This window comes from Glycine soja, chromosome 13 (assembly GCF_004193775.1).
Source record: "Glycine soja cultivar W05 chromosome 13, ASM419377v2, whole genome shotgun sequence".
NCBI classification, from domain to species: domain Eukaryota; kingdom Viridiplantae; phylum Streptophyta; class Magnoliopsida; order Fabales; family Fabaceae; genus Glycine; species Glycine soja.
This window is the reverse complement of record NC_041014.1, coordinates 7,235,472-7,257,684: the sequence shown is the minus strand read 5'-3', so window position 1 is coordinate 7,257,684 and position 22,213 is coordinate 7,235,472. Positions and strand designations below refer to the sequence as shown.

Genomic DNA, 22,213 nt, shown 5'->3' with positions numbered 1-22,213 from the left:
AATCTAGTCATACTAGGTCTAACCAAGTCCCTTCCATTTGTGTACTTCTTGAGCATGCTAATGAGCATTGTTCTACCATATATATAAGTGGTTATCTTTCTTCCCTTCTTCATAGTAACTTCATGAACCTTCAAATGTTTCTCCAAGTCCTCAAGTATCAAATCAATGCAATGGGCAACACATGGAGTCCAATACAAATTCGGTCGAGTATACATCAATAGTTCTCCTATTGCTTTGAAATTCGTGACATTATCAGTGATCACCTGAACTACATTCTCTTTTCCAACAAATGTGACAACACCATCTAACATCTTAAAAACTTTGTCAGTTGTTTTTGAGATGTTAGAAGTAGTATCTAAGGAATACAAGAATATTGTTCCTTTTGGACTATTCATAAAAAAGTTACAGACTGAACGCTTTTTTTTTTTAATCCGTCCACCTATAAGACATTATTGAGCAATCAATTCTCTTCCACTCATCCCTAAATTCTTGCAAACTGTCATTAGTTTTCTCCACTGTTTGTTTCAACAACCAAGTTACTTGGAGTAGTTTAACAACCAAGTTACTTGGAGTAGTTTATTTCGCCAAGTTACTTAAAATATTTTATGAAAAATAAGTTAGTTTATAAGTTATTAATTTTTTTAATTTTATTCTTATTATTTTATTAAAATTCTGTTTTATCCTTTTATTTATTTTAAAAAATAAAAACCCTCTTATCTAATTTAACATTTTTACACACATACTTAATTTGTCAATTACATGACCTAATTCGATTTGTTAATGAAAATGAAAATAAAATATAGTGATAAGAAAAAAAAAATGGAAGTAGTAGGTAGAAGCTAGATTATTAATCGTATCAGTGGAAGAAATAAGAAGAGAGAGAAAGACAGATATAGAGAGTGAGAGAGGGTGCGAAGTGAAGTGAGTAGTATAAATGTACAAACTCTCCTCCATTCAGTGTGTGGCGCCGTTTACATTCTCGCTCTGCACTCTCTCTTTCTCATCCTATTCTCTTCGCTTCTCTGTTCGTGCCACTTCTTCTCGGTGCGTTCTCTTTGTCTTTTTTATCTCTCTGTTTTTATTAATTCTAATATTTATTATTTTATGGCTTTTACTGCCATTTTCAATCATGGAAAGAAATGGTTCAGTTTAACTGAGACTTTGGTCTATGCCCATAAATGGGTTTTCGCTTTTAAGCTTGCCCTTTGTGGTTTTGCTATCTTTATGCTTTCAAATTTTGATTTTGATGCTCTCTGGAGGTTGAATTTGATGTTAACATGTGCAAGTTAATGGCTTTCCTTCTCATGCTTCTCACTTTCAACTGATTTTTTTTGTTTTTTTTTGGTGCGTGTGTGTGTGTTAAAAGTTGGTGTTGAGTTTATTTAGTATGTTGAAGTTGGTAACTTTTTTTTTTATTTTGTTTAATCACTATGGCTACTCTTTTTGTCAATTGGTCTGTATCCACTCTTCCTAGAATAGTATGATTAACAAGCCAAAATCTATGTTTGTTCACTGAGTGTTTTAATTTGGGTTTGTTGAGAGTTCTCTGATTGTTTTTCATTATGTAAATTACTTAAAAGTCTGTATTTTCTAAAACACAGATGTGTGGTGGCTGTTATGTTGCTCCGAATACGTTGTTACAGACTTACAGTTGGAATTGAATTTGAATTTAAGAGCTCTTTTAAATAGTAGGAGGGAGCATAAGTGAGACTGGCTGTGGGTTCCCTTAGGTTTATAGAACTTGAATCGAAGACAATAGAAAGATTTAGGCTAAAATATATTTTCGATACATGAAAAATACCCGAATTTACTATTTGCTCCTTAGGTAAATTTTTTCTTGCATTGAGTTTCTAATAAAACAACAATTTTGTTTTTGGTCCTTTGACACTTTTTTTAGTCCATAAGATTAACTAATTTTGTGTTTGTTCTCTAATAATTTTTTTCATTTTTTATTAGTTTTTTTTAAAGGGACTAATAACAAATGCAATTTTTTTATCAGAGAACAAATATAAAATTCACTAATTTATTAGGAACTAAAAAAAGTGTCGAGGACCAAAAATAAATTTTTTGTTTTATTAGGGAGCAAAAACGAAGAAATTTTTTATTAGGGAACAAACATAAAACTCAGGAATTTATTAGGGATCACCAACATATTTTAGCCAAAGATTTATGTGCAGTATGCAATGAAAGATTTATGTGTAGTATAATATTTATATTTCATAATGGGCATTCAATATTTATTGGTGTTGTACCATAGAAAACACACCTATGAATATGATGTTGAGGAGGTAAAAGAATTTGTTCATTTTATTCATACATAAAGGATGAAATATTGGATTGATATGCTGCAATGTTGTTAGTGAAAATTCTCATTTCTTGGCTATGGTTTTTTTTATTTAAAAAATTTTCAATGTCACATTCATTCGCATATATGGGGGAAGTGAAGAAACAATCTCATGAATGGTCTTCTAACTTCAGAATCCATAATTGATTGTTTTTTATATACATATTGCTTCATTACTAGAGGTGTAATGTCAGTAATAGTCTGCTCATGTTGTCTCACATCTAATTGTTGTCTGTCCACATTCAGTACAAGAAACTAATATGAAAGGCCACATGTGATACTATCAAACGTTCTTCTTCATTTGTAACTATGTATTAGTTGATCAAAGTTCATAACTAATGTCTGTAGTATCTCCTGCACTGCTTAAAAACTGAAGGGCTGAATTCAATAGTCAATTATTTAGATCTTTAAATCATCTTTTTATTGTTGAAAAGAATGTTAGATCTCAGTTCCTACATAGACAATACATGTACAAAAAATTTGGTGGTGTACATATCTCATTGTATTTATGATATCTTCTTCATCAGTTTCTCTAATGAATCTTTTGCTTACAAGATTTATTTGGATGTCTTGAACCCACAGATTTCTATGAACTATCAATACTGTCATTCCATTATTTATTTTGTTATTTGGAATGGATATAATTGGACCTGTAAGAAGTACTTTTGATTTTTGAACTTACTCGATCGTATGAGGTATTCAAATTGTGGACTTGCGTTTTGCAATGACAGAGCAATGGCATCTCATATTGTTGGTTATCCACGCATGGGACCCAAGAGAGAACTTAAGTTTGCTTTGGAATCTTTTTGGGATGGAAAGAGTAGTGCTGAGGAGCTGCAGAAGGTTGCTGCAGACCTTAGGTCAGCCATCTGGAAGCAGATGGCTGATGCTGGAATAAAGTATATTCCTAGCAACACCTTCTCACTTTACGATCAAGTACTGGACACAACAGCCATGCTCGGGGCAGTTCCATCTAGATATAATTGGAATGGTGGGGAGATTGGGTTTGATGTTTACTTCTCAATGGCAAGAGGGAATGCATCTGTACCAGCTATGGAAATGACCAAGTGGTTTGACACCAATTAGTAAGTAAATCATCCCCCCTTCTAAATTTGAGTTTTGCATATATTTTGATTAAACATGATTAAAATGAAAGGGTTAGTGTATGAATGATTTTGATGGGGACAGGGGACTTTGAAAGGGTTAGTGCATTTGATTTTAATATATAAATGCAAAATTGAATGTCAATTGTTTTGATGTTTGTCATAGTTCTAACAAACTTATAATCCCTTATGGTACAGCCATTACATTGTTCCTGAATTGGGTCCTGATGTTAAGTTCTCCTATGCATCACACAAGGCTGTCGATGAATTTAAAGAGGCCAAAGTTGTAAGTTCAAAGATAGCTTTAGCAAAACCATCCTACATTTGATCTAAAAATTCATAATGAACAACTGTAGGCTCTGGTCTTAGAAAAATCTTCACTACCTGAACTATGACATACTGCAAAAAACTCTGATCTGGGAAGAATGTTTATTACTAGAGGGAAAAATAAATTATTTTTAATTATTAATTTCATTCACTGATGCTTATAACCTTCTTTCTAATATGCAGCTGGGAGTTAATACTGTACCTGTGCTTGTGGGACCTGTATCCTACTTGTTGCTGTCAAAACCAGCTAAGGGTGTTGAGAAGTCATTTTCCCTTCTTTCCCTAATTGACAAGATCCTTCCTGTCTACAGGTATGGTCCTAAAGTAGTTAGACGTTCTTGAATCATATATTAAAGTTGCTTCTATCATACTTCGTTATTTATTGTAGGGAGGTTGTTGCTGAATTGAAGGCAGCTGGTGCTACTTGGATCCAGTTTGATGAACCTACCCTTGTGAAGGATCTCAACACCCACCAGTTACAAGCATTTACACATGCCTATGCAGAGCTAGAGTCAAGTTTATCTGGTTTTAATGTTCTGATTGAGACATACTTTGCTGATGTCCCTGCTGAAGCATACAAAACACTCACCTCTTTGAAGGCTGTTACTGCATATGGGTTTGATATTGTTCGTGGAACAAAGACCCTTGATTTGATCAAGCAAGGATTTCCATCTGGAAAATTTCTTTTCGCTGGTGTTGTTGATGGAAGAAATATTTGGGCCAATAGTCTTGCATCTTCTCTGAACACCCTTCAGGCACTTGGGGACATTGTTGGGAATGGTACTTGTTGTCGATTAACGTTTTTATTGACATATATTCAGCACACTAGAAGCTAAATAGGAATGCTCTTTTTCTTCTGCAGACAAGGTTGTGGTTTCCACGTCCTGTTCTCTTCTTCACACTGCAGTTGATCTTGTGAATGAGACTAAATTGGACCAAGAGATTAAGTCTTGGCTTGCATTTGCAGCACAAAAAGTTGTTGAAGTAAATGCCTTGGCCAAGGCATTGTCTGGACAGAAGGATGAGGTGCATCATACCCATTGAAGGCTTTTTGTCACAAACTCGATGTCTTTCTGTTTCTTATTGCCTGTCTTTTTGCAGGTTTTTTTTTCTGCTAATGCTGCTGCCTTGGATTCAAGGAAGTCCTCCCCAAGGGTGACAAATGAAGCTGTCCAAAAGGCCGTAAGTGCTCATCAGGATTTTCAATTTGTTCTTTTACTTGATAAATTTTATTTTAGAAGAATTCTTAAACCTGTTTGTTTTATTTTCTTAGGCTGCTGCTCTGAAGGGCTCTGATCATCGGAGGGCCACAAATGTTAGTGCCAGGCTGGATTCTCAACAGAAGAAACTGAATCTTCCTGTTCTTCCAACAACTACAATTGGATCTTTCCCTCAAACTGCCGATCTTAGAAGAGTTCGCCGTGAATTCAAGGCTAACAAGTGAGTATGAAGTCTTCATCTTCTGTCACCTTCCAAATCCAATGATTATTACAGTTCGACATATAAACTGCTATATGTTTACTATGTGAATAGGATCTCCGAGGAAGATTATATCCATTTCATTAAGGAGGAAATTAACAATGTTGTGAAGCTCCAGGAAGAACTTGACATTGATGTCTTGGTGCATGGAGAGCCTGAGGTGAGGAGATGATATTTGTTATTATTAGTAGTATAATAAGGACTTCTTTTCTTAAGTGAAATATGCTTTAAAACTTAATTGTTGAAAAATCTTTCCTATTCAGAGGAATGACATGGTTGAGTACTTTGGAGAGCAATTATCTGGCTTTGCTTTTACTGCCAACGGGTGGGTGCAATCATATGGATCCCGCTGTGTCAAGCCTCCCATCATCTATGGTGATGTGAGCCGTCCCAAGCCCATGACTGTTTTCTGGTCTTCAACTGCTCAAAGTTTGACCAAACGACCAATGAAGGGAATGCTTACTGGCCCTGTTACTATTCTGAACTGGTCCTTTGTTAGAGATGACCAGCCAAGGTATGAAAATAATTCTTTATGGCTACCTTGCAGGTTTGAATGATCGTTTTTGCTGGATATCTGTTCATTTAACATTATCTTGTTATTAGATTCGAAACATGCTACCAGATTGCTTTGGCTATCAAGGATGAGGTTGAGGATCTTGAGAAAGCAGGTATTACTGTCATCCAGATTGATGAAGCTGCTCTAAGAGAAGGTTTACCTCTGAGGAAGTCTGAGGAGGCTTTCTATCTAAACTGGGCTGTTCACTCATTTAGGATTACCAACTGTGGTGTGGAGGACACTACTCAGGTTCAGCTTCACTTCTCATGTTCTAATCTTTACTAATGATTAGTCAATCTTATATATTAATATTAAGATACTGTAATATTTGACAGATTCACACTCACATGTGCTACTCCAACTTCAATGACATCATTCACTCAATCATAGACATGGATGCTGATGTGATCACCATTGAGAACTCTAGATCAGACGAGAAGTTACTTTCAGTCTTCCGCGAGGGAGTGAAATATGGTGCTGGCATTGGGCCTGGCATTTATGATATTCACTCACCCAGGATTCCACCAACTGAAGAAATTGCTGACAGGATCAACAAGATGCTTGCGGTTCTTGAAAGCAACATTCTCTGGGTCAACCCAGATTGTGGCCTTAAGACACGCAAATACACTGAGGTGAAACCTGCCCTCACTAATATGGTTGCTGCTGCCAAACTTATTCGCAACCAGTTAGCTAGTGCCAAGTGAGCTGAGAATGAGCCAATAAAGTCATCCATGTGAGATAATGTACTCATGTTGAAAAACCGAACTTTTTGTATTTCCAATAATGTCTTGATATAAGGTTTTGTCCTTCTCCCGAATGATCTTTTTCTGCTCTTGTAGGCAATGCTTTTCAGTATATGATTTTGCTTATGAATAAACGGTTTTATGGTCTATTTTGTTTATTTGGTTTATCTTACACATGTGATTGAACTGTGGGAGAATTGTTTTCTTTTATTTGAACCTTGGAGGAGTGCTATTGTCATGCTCAGAAACCTCGGAAAGATATCCTTGCAAGCTAATAGGGGTGAGCAACTTTCGGGTTCGGGCCAAAAAGACTCAATAGACTGAAAAAACCGAGGGTATTGCTATGTGCACCCAGTGAATTGCTGGTACACCCAGCAATTTTGCATTTTCTCCATTTTGTCCTTTCATAAAAGGATACGGATCAGCTGATCCGTATAAGCCCAATCCGATAGTTTTTTTTTAAATTTCTTATAAAAAATTTGTGACAAATTAATTTAAAATTAATGGCCCAAACAAGAATCAAACTTGTGACTTTCAGATTATTAGCACAACGTTGTAACCAAGTGAGTTAATAAGCCAATTACATTATAAAATAAATAATGTTGTTATACATAACACTAAAATTTTTAATGTATATTTAATGTGCATGTAAATTTAAATAATAAATTTTGTGATAACTAATTTTGATATAACTTATACGAATTATTTAATCTGTATATTTTTTTATAAATAAAAAATATTTAATATATTAAAATTTTTAATAGTAATATTTTTTATTTATAAAAAAATACGGATGAAATAATTCGTATGAGTTATATCAAAATTAATTGTCACAATTTATTATTTAAATTTACACGCATATTAAATATACATTAAAATTTTTAGTGTTATGTATAGCAACATGTGTTTTATAATGTAATTGGTTCATTAGCTCAGTTAGTTAGAGCATTGTGCTAATAACCTCGAAGTTACAGGTTTGATTCTTGCCTAGGTCATTAATTTTAAATTAATTCTGATCTGTATGAGTTGATCCGTGAGCCTCATACGAATCAAAGACTTACGGATTAACTAACCCATGGGCCTCATACGGATCAACATCCTTTTACAAAAGGGTAAAATGGAAAAAATGTGAAATTGTTGGGTGTGTATAGTAGTGCCCAAAAACCGACCAGTAAATATACAAGGTGGACCGGGTACCATGGTGAAACTGGTTTGGTTGTAGAGAGTTTGGAGAAGACTTTTATGGTGAGGTTTTAGAAGAAAAAAAAAAGTTGAATGCTCGATGGTGCGAATCTCTATTTTAATTTTCAATAATGTGTCTAGTGGTGCTCCATGCTCCATGCTATACTTTTTTTTTAGTAAAAGCAATCTTTTTAAAAGCATCACATTTGTTTGATTTGATGACTACAAAGCAAAGTTATGAAACTAGGTCAGTGACCGTGAGTCGGTGGTTCAATCAGTAGCTAAGTAATTGATCCGGTATATATTAAAAATTTAAAATTATATATGTATCTATTATATATAAGTATATAACTAACATTATTTGATTAAAAAAATTATTTATACTTTAAAATCCAAAATAACAATTGAAGTATTAAAGTTAATAACACAAGTTCACAAATAATAATTCAATAATATAATTACACAAGTCTTGAGTTTTTCTTGGAGCATTTTGGAGTATTTTTTTTGCTTTTTTCATTTTGTACGTGAAATAGGTTTTAAAAATCGGTCTGAGTTGTTGGATTTACCCCAAACTTGTCAAGTCTGATTGGGTCATTCCGAATCAGATGCATGTCCGATCTAATAATCAAATCAGTCCGTTTTATATCACTAGGTCTTAATTGGACTGGTTCAACGCCAGTGGGACTGGGTTTTTGAACTATGCTGTAAAGACAATCTAAGTTTTACACAGTCAGGTGCAGATTCCGTTGGGTTTTATTTCTCCAACCCACACCCGAATATACCCAATGTAATCTAGTTTTTGCAAAATATAACCCAATACTCATATAAACCTGATCAAATCACTTATTTTTCCTCGGGTTTTTTGGTCTACGTATCCCTTGAAGCCATAAAATAAGATCTATTTCTTTTTGTGAGTTTTGGAGGTGTGAGTAGCTTTTATGCTATCACATGATCTCCAAACATTTGCTAGAATATTATAGGTTAAAATATATTTTTTCGATTACTGTTAGCGTGCGGACTAGCTGATGCTAGGTGCACCCAGTATTATTGCTGGTGCACCCAACATTTTTTAAAAATGCCAAAAATCTCCCTTTCTATCTTCTTCTTTAAAAAGATGGGTGCATAGTGCTTTTCGATGCAAAGCCTTTTTTTTTTCTTCCGTTTCTCTCTTCCATGTGATTTTTTCTTGCGATAGGTGAGCTTCGGTGAAGGTGAAAGGGCCGATGTTCATTGTTGCGGTGGTTGGTTCGACGTCAGCAACAAACGAGGTACGCATTTCTGCTGGGTGTGCGTGAGTGGGGTGGTCTGTAAATCATACAGATCAATTTGATTCGTAAGGCTGATACAGATCAAGTTGATCCGTATGTTGATATTAAGCATACGAATCAACTTGATCTGTATAAGCCTTACAGATCAACTTCATCCGTAAGCTTATACAGATTTTGAATTTGTAACGTTTATTTATGTTTAATTTTTTTTTAATTATTACTTTGTTTGTATTGTCATTTTAAAAAATAATTTAATTGTTTATACGTGTAGAATGATATAGGGTTTTTGCATTTTACTAATCATGAGTTATTGTGACTGACAGTAAAAGATTAGGTGTATTATATGTATAGTGCGATTACTAATCATGAGTTATTATGTAGAGTTTTGTATTATATGTATAGTGCGGTTAGGTGTTGTATGTCTGTGTTGAAATTTATGATTTATTGCTAAGATGGATGAAGATCAATGGATGTATGATACTATAATGTCTGAAGAAGTTGATATGGATGATCAAAATGAACAAGAATGTGGTGTGAATGAACCACAAGTTGATTGTTCGGATCCATTCAATACTTCTCAGGTAATAATGTTCATTATTGTGAGTGATTTAATAAAATGAATGTGTTGTAGAAAACTAAAATTATTTAGGTTGCGTTGTAGGTGTTTGGTAGCCAAGATGATGTTTTGCAGTGGGCTTGATCCGTTGCTCATGAAAATGGATTTGTGGTGGTCATTATAAGGTCTGACACAAACACTGGTAGTAGAAGAAGGAGTTCGTTTGTGTTAATTGGTTGTGAAAGGAGTGGTGAGTATAGGTGTAGGAAGAAAGAATTTGTTAGAAGAGATACTGGGACTAGGAAATGTGGCTATCCCTTTTAGCTTCGTGGCAAACCAGTGGTTGGAGGGCAAAGTTGGATGGTGAAGTTGATGTGTGGGATTCATAATCATGAATTGGCCAAGTCATTAGTTGGACATCCATACGCTGGGCGATTGACTAAAGCTGAAAAGACACTTATTGTTGATATGACCAAGTCAATGGTGAAACCAAGAAACATCCTGCTAACTTTGAAGGAGCCCAATGCCAATAGTTGCACAACCATCAATCAAATATACAATGCAAGAAGTGCATACCGTTCTTCCATTAGTGGAAGTGATACTGAAATGCAACATCTAATGAAGCTTCTTGAATGGGATCAATATATTCATTGGCATAGTGTGGAAGCAATGTCTTCCAAGGTTATTTTGATGATGCCAAAGAATCAAAAGTCAAGCAAAATCCAAAGATTCAAGAATCAAGTTTCAAGAATCAAGATTCAAGATTCAAGAATCAAGTTTCAAGAATCAAGATTCAAGAATAATCAAGATCAAGATTCAAGACTCAAGATTCAAGAAACAAGGGAAGACTCAATAAAGATAAGTACAAAAAAAGTTTTCCAAAACATTGAGTAGCACAAGAAGCTTTTCACAAAATCATTACCAAAGAGTTTTACTCTCTGATAATCGATTACCAGAAGGTACTAATCGATTACCAGTGTTTTAAAACATTAAGATTTCAAATTTCAAGAGTTACAACTTGTGTTTAAACATTTTTAACTTGTGTAATCGATTACACAATACTTGTAATCAAGTATTGTGTTATCGATTACCAGTGTTTCTAAATGTTTTAATTTTAAAAATTCAAAATGAAGAGTTACATCTGTTGATGTGTGGTAATCGATTACCAGTGACTGATTTCGAAAAATACATTTCCAAAAGTCACAATTACTCAAGTGACTTGTTTCTGAAGATTCTTTCAAAAGTCACAACTTTTTAAGTGACTAGTTTTAAAGAAATTGCCAAGAGTCATAAACTTTGACTTGAGTTATCAAGAGATTATAAGTATGTGGCCATGGCATGAGTTTCAATAATCAATAATCTATCTTTCAATCTTCTCTCAACATCATTCAATATCTTTCAACTCTTTCTACACAATTTTCTGATTCATTTCTCTTCATCTTTCTAAAAGTTTTTGTTCAATACTTTCTCTTCCGAGAAAAGTTCTTTGTTCAAAAACTTGTGCTATTCATATTTTTCATTCTCTTCTCTCTTTGCCAAAAGAATAGAAGGACTAACCACCTGAATTCTTTTGTGTCTCTCTTCTCCCTTTTCCAAAAGAACGAAGGACTAACTGCCAGAATTCTTTTGTGTCTCTCTTCTCCCTTACAAAAGATTTAAAGGACTAACCGCCTGAGAATTCTTTTGATTCTTCCCTTCTCCTTAAACAAAAGATCTCAAAGGACTAACCGCCTGAGATATCTTTTATTTCCCCTTACAAAGATTCAAAGGACTAGCCATCTAAGAATTCTTTGTCCCAACACATTGGAGGGTACATCCTGTGAAACCACTGCCTTCCAAGGTTATTTTGATGATGCCAAAGAATCAAGAGTTAAGCAAAGTTTCAAGCAAAGATTCAAGAATCAAGTTTCAAGTTTCAAGATTCAAGAATAAAGAATCAAGATTCAAGAAAAATCAAGATCAAGATTCAAAACTCAAGATTCAAGAATCAAGAGAAGACTTAATCAAGATAAGTACAAAAAAAGCTTTTCAAAACATTGAGTAGCACATGAAGTTTTCACAAAATCTTTTACCAAAGAGTTTTACTCTTTGGTAATCGATTACCAGAAGGCAGTAATCGTTTACTAGTAGCCAACATTGTTTTTTCAAACTGATTTACAAAGTTGTAATCGATTACCATAATCATGTAATTGATTACCAGTGTTTTAAAATGTTAAGATTTTCAAAATTCAAAATGAAGAGTCACATCTGTTGATGTGTAATCGATTACACCTTAATGGTAATCGACTACCAGTGACTGTTTTCGAAAAACTCATTTCCAAAAGTCACAATTCTTCAAGTGACTTGTTTCTGAAGATTCTTTCAAAAGTCATAACTTTTTAAGTAATTAGTTTTAAAGGAATTGCCAAGAGTTACAAGTTTTGACTTGAGTCATCAAGAAATTATAAATATGTGACCTTGGCATGAAACAAAGAGATTTTGAATATAATCATCTATCTTTCATACTATCTTTCAACCTTCTCTCAACATCATTCAATATCTTTCAACTTTGTTTATAGAATTTTCTGATTCTTTTTTCTCTTCATCTTTCTAAAAGTTTTTGTTCAAAACTTTCTCTTCCAAGAAAAGTTCTTTGTTAAAAAACTTGTGCTATTCATCTTTTTCATTCTTTTCTCCCTTTTCCAAAAGAACGAAGGACTAACCGCCTGAATTCTTTTGTGTCTCTCTTCTCCCTTTCCAAGAGAATTCAAAGTACCCCACCTGAGAATTCTTTTGATTCTTCCCTTTCCCTTAAGCAAAAGATTTCAAAGGACTAACCGCCTGAGATATCTTTTGTTTCCCCTTTACAAAGATTCAAAGGACAAACCGTCTGAGAATTCTTTGTCCCAACACATTGGAGGGTACATCCTTTGTGGTACAAGTAAAGGGTACATCTACTTGGGGATTGTTATACTGAGAACAAGAGAGGGTACATCTCTTGTGGATCAGTTCAAGTGGAGGGTACATCCACTTGGTTTTTCAAAGAGAACAAGGGAGGGGACATCCCTTGTGGATCTTTGGCTTGTAAAGGATTTTACAAGGTTGAAAGAAATCTCAAGAACCACAGGTTGCTTTACATTTTGTTTCATGTATTTTTATTCTCATTTTCATTCGCTTTTTATACCCCCTTTTGACGTGCTTAAGCCATTTATTTAAGTCATTTCTCGCCTAATCTAAAAATAAAATAAATTTCCACCGATCGTTTGAATTGTATCATCCGTTAATTTTGGTTAAAATGAATTCCGATCGTTCGGTCGTGCCGTAACCACGTTGGAAATAAAAAAAAGATGTAAAATAATAATATAATAATCAAAAAATACCTTTTAGTAAAGTAAAGCGAAAAATCAATCGGACGTTTTTCTCTTTGGGATTTCTCATTCTTAATTGAATTGACTAATAACTAAAGTGAAACTAAGGCTAAAATCAAACTCGCCTAGTCAAGCTCGTCCACAAAAATAGGTTTTTGAAAGTTTATCATTTCAGTTTCTTACTAAGTAAAATGGATCATTTTTAAGGTCCAACGCCTTAAAATGATCACCCTTCAAGTAAAAAGAATCACTTGATTCACGCATAAGAAAGAACTACGTAGGTCTGATTTCCTCTTTGATGGAGGGTACGTAGGAGCAAAAGCCCCGCTTTTGTCGACCTCAAAAAATAAAAAGAAATAAAAGTTAAGATAACACAATTTCACAATTCTAAAAAAAATAGGCTGTTGTCCTTCGAGACAAACGTAAGAGGTGCTAATACCTTCCTCAAGCGTAAATACAACTCCCGAACTTAGAATTTTCATTTTGACCAGTTTCCTTCGGTTTTCCCGACGTTTTCCACAAATAAACGTTGGTGGCGACTCCGCGCATCTTTCCTCCTTTGGAAAGCGCACCCGTGAGCCTCGCCCTCGCTCGCCCGCGAAGGGCACGTTGCGACAGCTGCCATCGCGATCTACAAGAAATAAAAGAAAGGGGGTAGACTCTTTCACGAGAAATCTAACTACGGGTAACAACACAATGCATCCCATAACCGCTACATGTAGTTAAAAGGTATGCCTCAAGGGTTTTCTTCTCTGGTAATCGATTACACCCCTTGGTAATTGATTACCAGAGGCCAAACTCGAGTTACACAGCTTCAGCACACGAAAACCTGCAATTTAACCGTTGGATCGACTCCGAAATTTTACTGGAGGTCCCTAGTACATAATTATACATTTTGACCGTTGGGATCTGCTAGAAAATGTCCAGAACCCAATATGTACTACCTTTCCCATAACCAGCAATGCACAAGCATTTTCTGCACAAGAACAAAATTTCTGCTACACAATTCAACAGCAATTTTCTGCATAATAGGGCAGATTTTCGAAATCCCTCTTACCCACCTCCAATTTTTCTCAAATTGAATCCTACAAGTCCTAAATCATGTATAAATCATAGCTAAACCAAAAACAAGCTTCAGACCAAGGCAATTCAAAATCTAGGTATCTAAAACCCCTCAATTTAGTGGATTTTCAAGGTTTGAGAAGTGAAAATGAGAATGGGGTAATTTTGGAGCAAACTCTCATCTCAAAAAAGTCTATAACATTAATTTAAACTTGCTCAAACTGGTTTTACGACGAAAACTCCACCAATTCAAAATTTGACCGCTCAACACCCAATTTACCCTAGAAATGGCTCTTGCTTTCACCTTTGTCACTCATTTTTCTCTTTTGCTCAGCCCAAGCTTTCCCACAAGTCCTAAATGAAATTTTAAACTAGAATTAACTCACTTTAGCCCCCAATTACCACTAACCCCAAATTTAGCTTTTCAAACCCTCAAAACCTCACACGTTTCCACTCACATCACTACCATTCTCACATTTAACCCTAGGTTAACTCTCCCCTTCATCTCTACCAGTTTTCTCTCAGAAATTTCAGCACACAAACATCACAAAGCATCATCATAATACCCTAAAATAGAATGGGTAAATTTGGCTCACATCAAACATGACATGTTTAGCATGCTTTCAACAAATTCCTTCACAAATAACTACCATAAGGCATAAACTTAGTAGAACTACCCATCATATTCCCCCAAAACCCAATACCCACGAAAATCATGTGAGAAGAAGTCTACCCAAACCTGAAATTTGAAGTCCCACAATGTAGAGGTGCGCTTCACGACTCCGAAAATGGCTTCCTTTTGTAATTTGGAGTAAAAATGGTGAGCAAAGTTTGGAGCTTTAATGGGCAACAATGGTGGATGAGAAAGGGAGAAGAAAAGCAATGTGAGAAGTTGAGGAGAAGAGCTTCTGAATTTTGCTGAGTGAGGAGAGAGAACATGGCTTTTATGAGAAAGTGATTTTCTTTTCCTATTATTCTATTTTTTTAAAACACTTGCCACTTGTCCCATTTTGAGTGGAACAAAAAGGGGCCCACCTCTTCCCCTTGATGTGACTCATACTCAGCCACAAGAAGAGAAAAAAAATTTGACCTTTTGAAATGCTAAAAGTTTGTGTGCCGTTTCTCTGGTTCCAGTCCCTCGCGTTTCTCTGCACCCGTCGGGGCCCGTTTTCGGAAGTAAGCAATATATATATCAAAACGCTCAGAATGAAACCCTGAGCGTGGTTCAGAGGTTGGTTTTGTTAAATTTTTAGTTGCACGCAAAATGATAATTTTTAGACTAATTAATTGAGAATTAATCTATAACTGTCCAGTTATGGATTTCTCTTCGTTAATTAGCCTAACCCGCGTATCTTTCCCCCAATGTACATACTTCTACCAGGAGTATATATATATATATATATATATATATATATATATATATATATATATATATATATATATATATATATATATATATATATACACTTAATAATACTTATATATATAATTATTCAAAATGTATTGTTTACAAAATTCCGGGTAGAAATTTCCAGGATGTCACAATATCCCCATAAAATGTGACAACACAAGCGCCATGAATATATCTAAGAATCCTGTTCTCCACTCTAGAACCAAGCACATAGAAATTAGGCATCATTTCCTTAGAGAACATGTCCTAAAAGGTGATTGTGTTCTAGAATTTGTAGATACAAAAAATCAACTCGCAGATATCTTCACAAAACCACTACCCAAAGATTCCTTCTACACCATTAGAAGAGAATTAGGACTTCTAGATGCCAGTGACTTAGACAAATAATTTATTTTATGATGACTTGTGACTTGTTTAAAACACATACTTTTATTATGTTTTGTGAATAATTTATGACATTATGTTATTTATTTATTCTCTCAACAATGGTTGTGTTTTAAGTATTTAGTACTTAGTTAATTATGACTCAACGTTTATGAATTGTGATATATGACTGTGGTTTGCATTTTAATTTGGTTTGTTCATGTTTGGTTTCATGATTGGATTAGAATCTTTTATGTTTATTTTACAAAATATGCTTTGTGTATGTTTTTAAATTATGTATCTTTTACGCACTTTGGCCCTTTTGATGTTGCCAAAGGGGGAGAGAAAAATGGGCATTTTAAGAAATCAAGATATTATATTTTCAAAACTTTATTATTAAGCATAAATTCAAAAACAAAGGGGGAGAAAGGGATGAGTGAACGATAGAACAAGACTTGTATGCATTCTCTTGATTTCAGGATTGTCATCATCAAAAAGGGGCAGATTGTGGAAGCAATATCTTCCAAGGTTATTTTGATGATGCCAAAGAATCAAGAGTCAAGCAAAATCCAAAGATTCAAGAATCAAGTTTCAAGAATCAAGATTCAAGAATCAAGTTTCAAGAATCAAGATTCAAGAATAATCAAGATCAAGATCAAGACTCAAGATTCAAGAAACAAGGGAAGACTCAATCAAGATAAGTACAAAAAAAGTTTTCCAAAACATTGAGTAGCACAAGAAGTTTTTCAAAAAATCTTTACCAAAGAGTTTTACTCTCTGGTAATCGATTACCAAAAGGTACTAATCGATTACCAGTGTTTTAAAACGTTAAGATTTCAAATTTCAAGAGTTACAACTTGTGTTTAAACATTTTTAACTTGTGTAATCGATTACACAGTACTTGTAATCGATTACCAGTGTTTCTAAACGTTCTAATTTTCAAAATTCAAAATGAAGAGTCACATCTGTTGATGTGTAATTGATTAAACTTTAATGGTAATCGATTACCAGTGACTGATTTCGAAAAATACATTTCCAAAAGTCATAATTCTTCAAGTGACTTGTTTCTGAAGATTCTTTCAAAAGTCACAACTTTTTAAGTGACTAGTTTTAAAGAAATTGCCAAGAGTCACAAGCTTTGACTTGATTTATCTAGAGATTATAAATATATGGCCATGGCATGAATTTCAATAATCAATAATCTATCTTTCAATCTTCTCTCAACATCATTCAATATCTTTCAACTCTTTCTACACAATTTTCTGATTCATTTCTCTTCATTTTTCTAAAAGTTTTTGTTCAACACTTTCTCTTCCGAGAAAAGTTTTGTGTTCAAAAACTTGTGTTATTCATCTTTTTCATTCTCTTCTCTCTTTGCCAAAAGAATAGAAGGACTAACCGCCTGAATTCTTTTGTGTCTCTCTTCTCCCTTTGCCAAAAGAACAAAGGACTAACTGCCTGAATTCTTTTGTGTCTCTCTTCTCCCTTACAAAAGATTCAAAGGACTAACTGCCTGAGAATTCTTTTGATTCTTCCCTTCCCCTTAAACAAAAGATCTCAAAGGACTAACCGCCTGATATATCTTTTGTTTCCCCTTACAAAGATTCAAAGGACTAATCGCTTGAGAATTCTTTGTCCCAACACATTGGAGGATACATCCTTTGTGGTACAAGTAGAGGGTACATCTACTTGCGGATTGTTATACTGAGAACAAGAGAGGGTACATCTCTTGTGGATCAGTTTAGGGTGGAGGGTACATCCTTTGTGGTACAAGTAGAGGGTACATCTACTTGCGGATTGTTATACTGAGAACAAGAGAGGGTACATCTCTTGTGGATCAGTTCAAGTGGAGGGTACATCCACTTGGTTTTTTCAAAGAGAACAAGGGAGGGGACATCCCTTGTGTATCTTTGGCTTGTAAAGGTTTTTATAAGGTTGAAAGAAATCTCAAGAACCGCAGGTTGCTTAGGGACTAGATTTAGGCACAGTTTGTGGCCGAACCAGTATAAATCTTGTGTTTGTCTTCTTCTTCCCTACACTCTCTAATTTCCGCTGTGCACTTTTAATTATCGCTTTTACTTTTGGTTAAGTTTCTATTTTTGTTCTTTACTTTCTTAATTGTGTCGTAAAAGCCTAATAGAATCTAGTAACATTAAGAAGGATAGATTTTTTAATTAGTCAAGACACGTTCATAATTAATTCAACCCCCCTTTCTTAATTATTCTGAGGCCACTTGATCCAACACATAGATTAAAGGATGAAGACGTGGTATGTGATATCTTTTGGTGTCACCCGGATGCAGTGAAGTTAGTCAATGCATGTAATTTGGTGTTTTTGATAGACAGTACCTACAAAACAAATAGGTACAGACTCCCACTACTTGATTTTGTTGGGGTGACACCAACAGGGATGACATTCTCTGCTGGTTTTGCATATCTGGAGGGTGAACGTCTTAATAATGTGGTATAGGCTTTAGAATGGTTTTGAGGTATATTTTTAAGACGTGATACCCTCCCTAGAGTTATTGTGACCGACAGAGACCTAACATTGATGAATGCAGTGAAAACTGTATTTCCGGAGTGTACAAATTTTTTGTGTAGCTTTCACAGAAACAAGAATGTCAAGGCCAAATGTAAATCATTAATTGGTCAAAAAAATTCTTGGGAGTATGTCATGGATGCCTGGGGAAGTTTGGTTAATTGTCCTTCGGAGCAGCAGTTCGATGAATGCCTGAAGAAGTTTGAAATGGCTTGTTTACCTTGGCCAATGTTTGTTGACTATGTCAATGAAACATGGATAATCCCACACAAGGAAAAATTTGTTACTGCCTGGACAAATAAGGTGATGCACTTAGGAAACACAACAACAAACACGTATGAAAATGTTCAATTATTTCTATTAACATTGATGAATTGATGGAATTTTATTGTTGTATATGTTTATTGTTATTTGTGTATTTGAAATGTAGGGTTGAATATACTTACTGGGCTTTAAAAAAAGTGTTACAGAATAGCCTTGGAGACTTATGTAGTGTCTGGGATGGCATGAACAACATGATGACGCTACAACACACTGAAATTAAAGCATCCTTTGAAACAAGTACCCACGTCGTTGGACATGTCTTTAAAAAAACCTTATACAAGAGGCTTCTTGGAATGGTTTCAAGGTATGCTTTAAATCAGATTGCTGCTAAGTTTGAGCGTGTACATTATGCTGGAAAGAATCCTTCCACTTGTGGTTATGTCATGAGAACCACACACGGTCTTCCTTGTGCATGTGAACTATCTAAATATGTTGTTGGTTGCATCCCACTAGACTCAATCCATATGTTCTGGAGGAGACTCAGTTTTTCAAACCAAGGGTTATCTGAGCCCGAAGTGAGCATCAAGGAAGAAATGGAAACTGATGTAAGCTCCATTGGAGCTTGTAGGCCTAGGATCTTCTTCATCAATGGATTCCTTTGCTTCTTGGAAGATGAATGGCAGCGGAATGGAGAAGGAAGAGCAAGAGGAGACACCACTTCAAGGAGAAGATGAGTTTAAAAGAAGCTCACCACCATAAGAGGCCATGGATAAGAGCTTGGAGGAAGAAGGAGATGAATGAAGAGGAAGAAAAGAGCACGAAATTTTGTGCTCTAAAAGAGCTCTGAAATCTGAAGTTTAATTTTCAAATGATCAAAGTTGAAAAAATGCACACACATAGTCTCTATTTATAGCCTAAGTGTCACACAAAATTGGAGGGAAATTTGAATTTCTATTCAAATTTCACTTGAATTTGAAATTGAATTTGTGGAGTCAAATTTTGGAGCCAAAATTTCACTAATTATGATTAGTGAATTTCAGATATGGTTCAGCCCACTAATCCAAGATGAAGTCCAAGATTCTCCACTAAGTGTGCTTAGGTGTCATGAGGCATGTAAAGCATGAAGGTCATGCACAAAGTGTGACTATATGATGTGGCAATGGGGTGTAGCAGGCAAATGCTCACCTTCCCCTCTAAAATTTAATTGGACTGGGCTTCTCCCAATTCAATTAAATTTATTTCTCAACACACAATCAAATATTCACTTAATGCATGTGAAATTACAAAACTACCCCTAAAACAAAAACTAGTCTATGTGTCCTAAAATACAAGGGCTGGAAAATCCTACATTTCTAGGGTACCCTACCTACATTATGGAGCCCTAAATATAAGTCCCAAAATTAATGAAACCTTAATCTAATATGTACAAAGATAAGTGGGCTCATACTTAGCCCATGGGCCCGAAATCTACCCTAAGGCTCATGAGAATCCTAGGGCCTTCTCTTGCATCTTTGGCCCAATCTTCTTGGAGTCTTCTATCCAATGCCCTTGGGGGGTAGGATTGCATCAGAAACCATATCTAAAAGATTTGAAGAACTTGATGTTTGTGGTAAGTTTACTTTGAAGAGTAAACTTCGGGAAATTGCATACCCTAATCAAAATTCTATGTGTCCTCCTCCATCAAAGGTTAACACAAAAGGTGCACCGAAGAAACCAATGAACAGAAAACCAAGGTCAACAAAGTGTGATCCATCTTACTAGGAGTATGTAGATGCTTTTCATTTTGCGCAAAATAGTAATTCGTCAGTGAGTCATAGTGCATCATCTTCTGACCAGCCCAATCCAAGAAGGATCATGCCTATGTTGGACCAATTTCAGCCATTTATGTAGGATTTCATTGACAACATTGTGGATGTCAAACTTGACAGAAACTGTGGGTATCGGTTGGTTTCCGGTTTATTAGGTATGGGTGAAGACTCTTGGTTGTTGGTCCACAACCATCTGCTTAAAGAACTTGGCAAATTCTCAAATGACTATATCAAGCTCTTCAGTGGCACAAACAAATTTGAGGAATTAAGGATGTCACTACTTGTTGATGGGTTAACCAAGGTATGTAATTTATGTTTTGCTTTTTAAGAGTTAAATTTAAAATTAACTTTGACGTCTATATTTGTTTCATTTAGGTGAATATGGATAAGTGGATGGATATAACCGACATGGGATATGTCATTGCATCAAGGTATAATCTAATCCTTGTATCGTTGTCTCAACAACAAAGCATGACGTTCTTTCCTCTTAGAAGTCAACCACTAGCAGATTCTTCAGTGCATCACATAATTTGTATCGGTCACGTCTATGGCAATCATTTTGTTCAGGTACATTCTAGATATATAGTGTTATTTTTAAATTTATGCAATAAGTTGTCTACAGTTGAGTTAATATTGTTTCTGCATGTACAACAAGTTAATTTTAAAAGACCGTTGTCCTTTACCGCCTGTAGCATTGTTATGGTCTACCAATTGTCATCCTCAGGCAAAGCAGTGACCAACTCCATATATTAGTAGAATGCAACATTACAGAAGCTTCATGATGTTCAAAAGAGACTATGTAGACATAAATGAAGACTGAACATGTACCTTTTAATGGCTGAATTTGTTGAATTGAGTTATCTGTCTTTGTATATTTGTTGAATTAAGTTTGAACACATGAATTTTTAACACATAGTTCACACCAAGTTATGTATGTTGTTATGTTTTTTTAATTAATTTTCACTTATTTTATAATGAATTATTACCTAAAATTTGAGAATTAGTCCCTTAATTATATTTTAAGATTTAACTTGGTTTCTTAATTTTTTAATGTATGCATGTATGATAAATCGTTGTCTGAGTTGACAACACATTGTGAAATGCATGCGTATTCACATAAAGCATGACAGGACATTGTAAGACTTGACAACACATTCTGATGCAAGATAAAGCATGAGACGACATTGATGTAGTTGACAACACAAACAAAAATCATCTGCACGCGTCTCTATTTTAAAAAAAAAAATTGAAGCAATGATAGTGAAAATCATCTATATACATGACACACCCGAACACTTTAAAAAATCACACATTCTCTCCCAACCCAATTCTTAGAACAAAGTATGACATTCTTGGGAGAAACAAGTAGTCAGACAATTGTGAACTCGACATTAGGTTTTATTTTTCCAAATGGATCGATTGTTCACAACGAAAGTGGTGTTTATTTTCAAACTTCCACTCCAGTACCCATTCGAGTACCTAACGCTTGTGATTTTCAAACGTTAAAAATCAGAATACACAATACCCTTCAGCTAATCGACAAACAATATTTGGATGAAATTTACTACCGGCACCCATTCACGGATACAGGTAACCAATTTTGCTTTCAATGTATGCAATTGAAAAATGATGATGATGTTAACACAATGTTAATGTGTAATCATCAATTTTCATGTGTTGGTCCGATTGAGTTATTATGCACCATTGGTAGAACACCAGATGATATATTAAACTTACTTGAAGAGACTATGACTTCTACTCATGATGCCCTGCTATATTACAATGGGAGGTGGAACATGCCACGCCAACATGAGTTTGTTGGTTACTCATTCATATGAAAAAATCCCAAAAAGTTTGACATT

General features: G+C 34.9%; 1 protein-coding gene across 1 annotated transcript; it reads left to right on the top strand.

Moving 5' to 3' along the window:
- The first annotated feature begins 874 nt into the window (after nt 1-874).
- On the top strand, nt 875-6,710 carry LOC114381485 (5-methyltetrahydropteroyltriglutamate--homocysteine methyltransferase 1-like). The gene is made up of 12 exons (XM_028340753.1): nt 875-1,044; nt 3,076-3,429; nt 3,646-3,733; nt 3,958-4,085; nt 4,163-4,554; nt 4,637-4,800; nt 4,876-4,956; nt 5,048-5,214; nt 5,308-5,413; nt 5,517-5,767; nt 5,857-6,058; nt 6,145-6,710. The coding sequence occupies exons 1-12, from the start codon at nt 935-937 to the stop codon at nt 6,511-6,513; spliced, it is 2,412 nt and encodes an 803-aa protein (XP_028196554.1). The 5' UTR covers nt 875-934; the 3' UTR covers nt 6,514-6,710.
- Nucleotides 6,711-22,213: the final 15,503 nt, after the last annotated feature.

Excerpts from the sequence above, each read along its gene's own strand:
- LOC114381485 (XM_028340753.1), top strand. The coding sequence starts at position 935 with ATGTACAAACTCTCCTCCATTCAGTGTGTGGCGCCGTTTACATTCTCG. Across the intron at positions 3,430-3,645 it reads AAGTGGTTTGACACCAATTA|CCATTACATTGTTCCTGAAT; the intron begins GTAAGTAAATCA and ends CTTATGGTACAG. Across the intron at positions 4,801-4,875 it reads TGTCTGGACAGAAGGATGAG|GTTTTTTTTTCTGCTAATGC; the intron begins GTGCATCATACC and ends GTCTTTTTGCAG.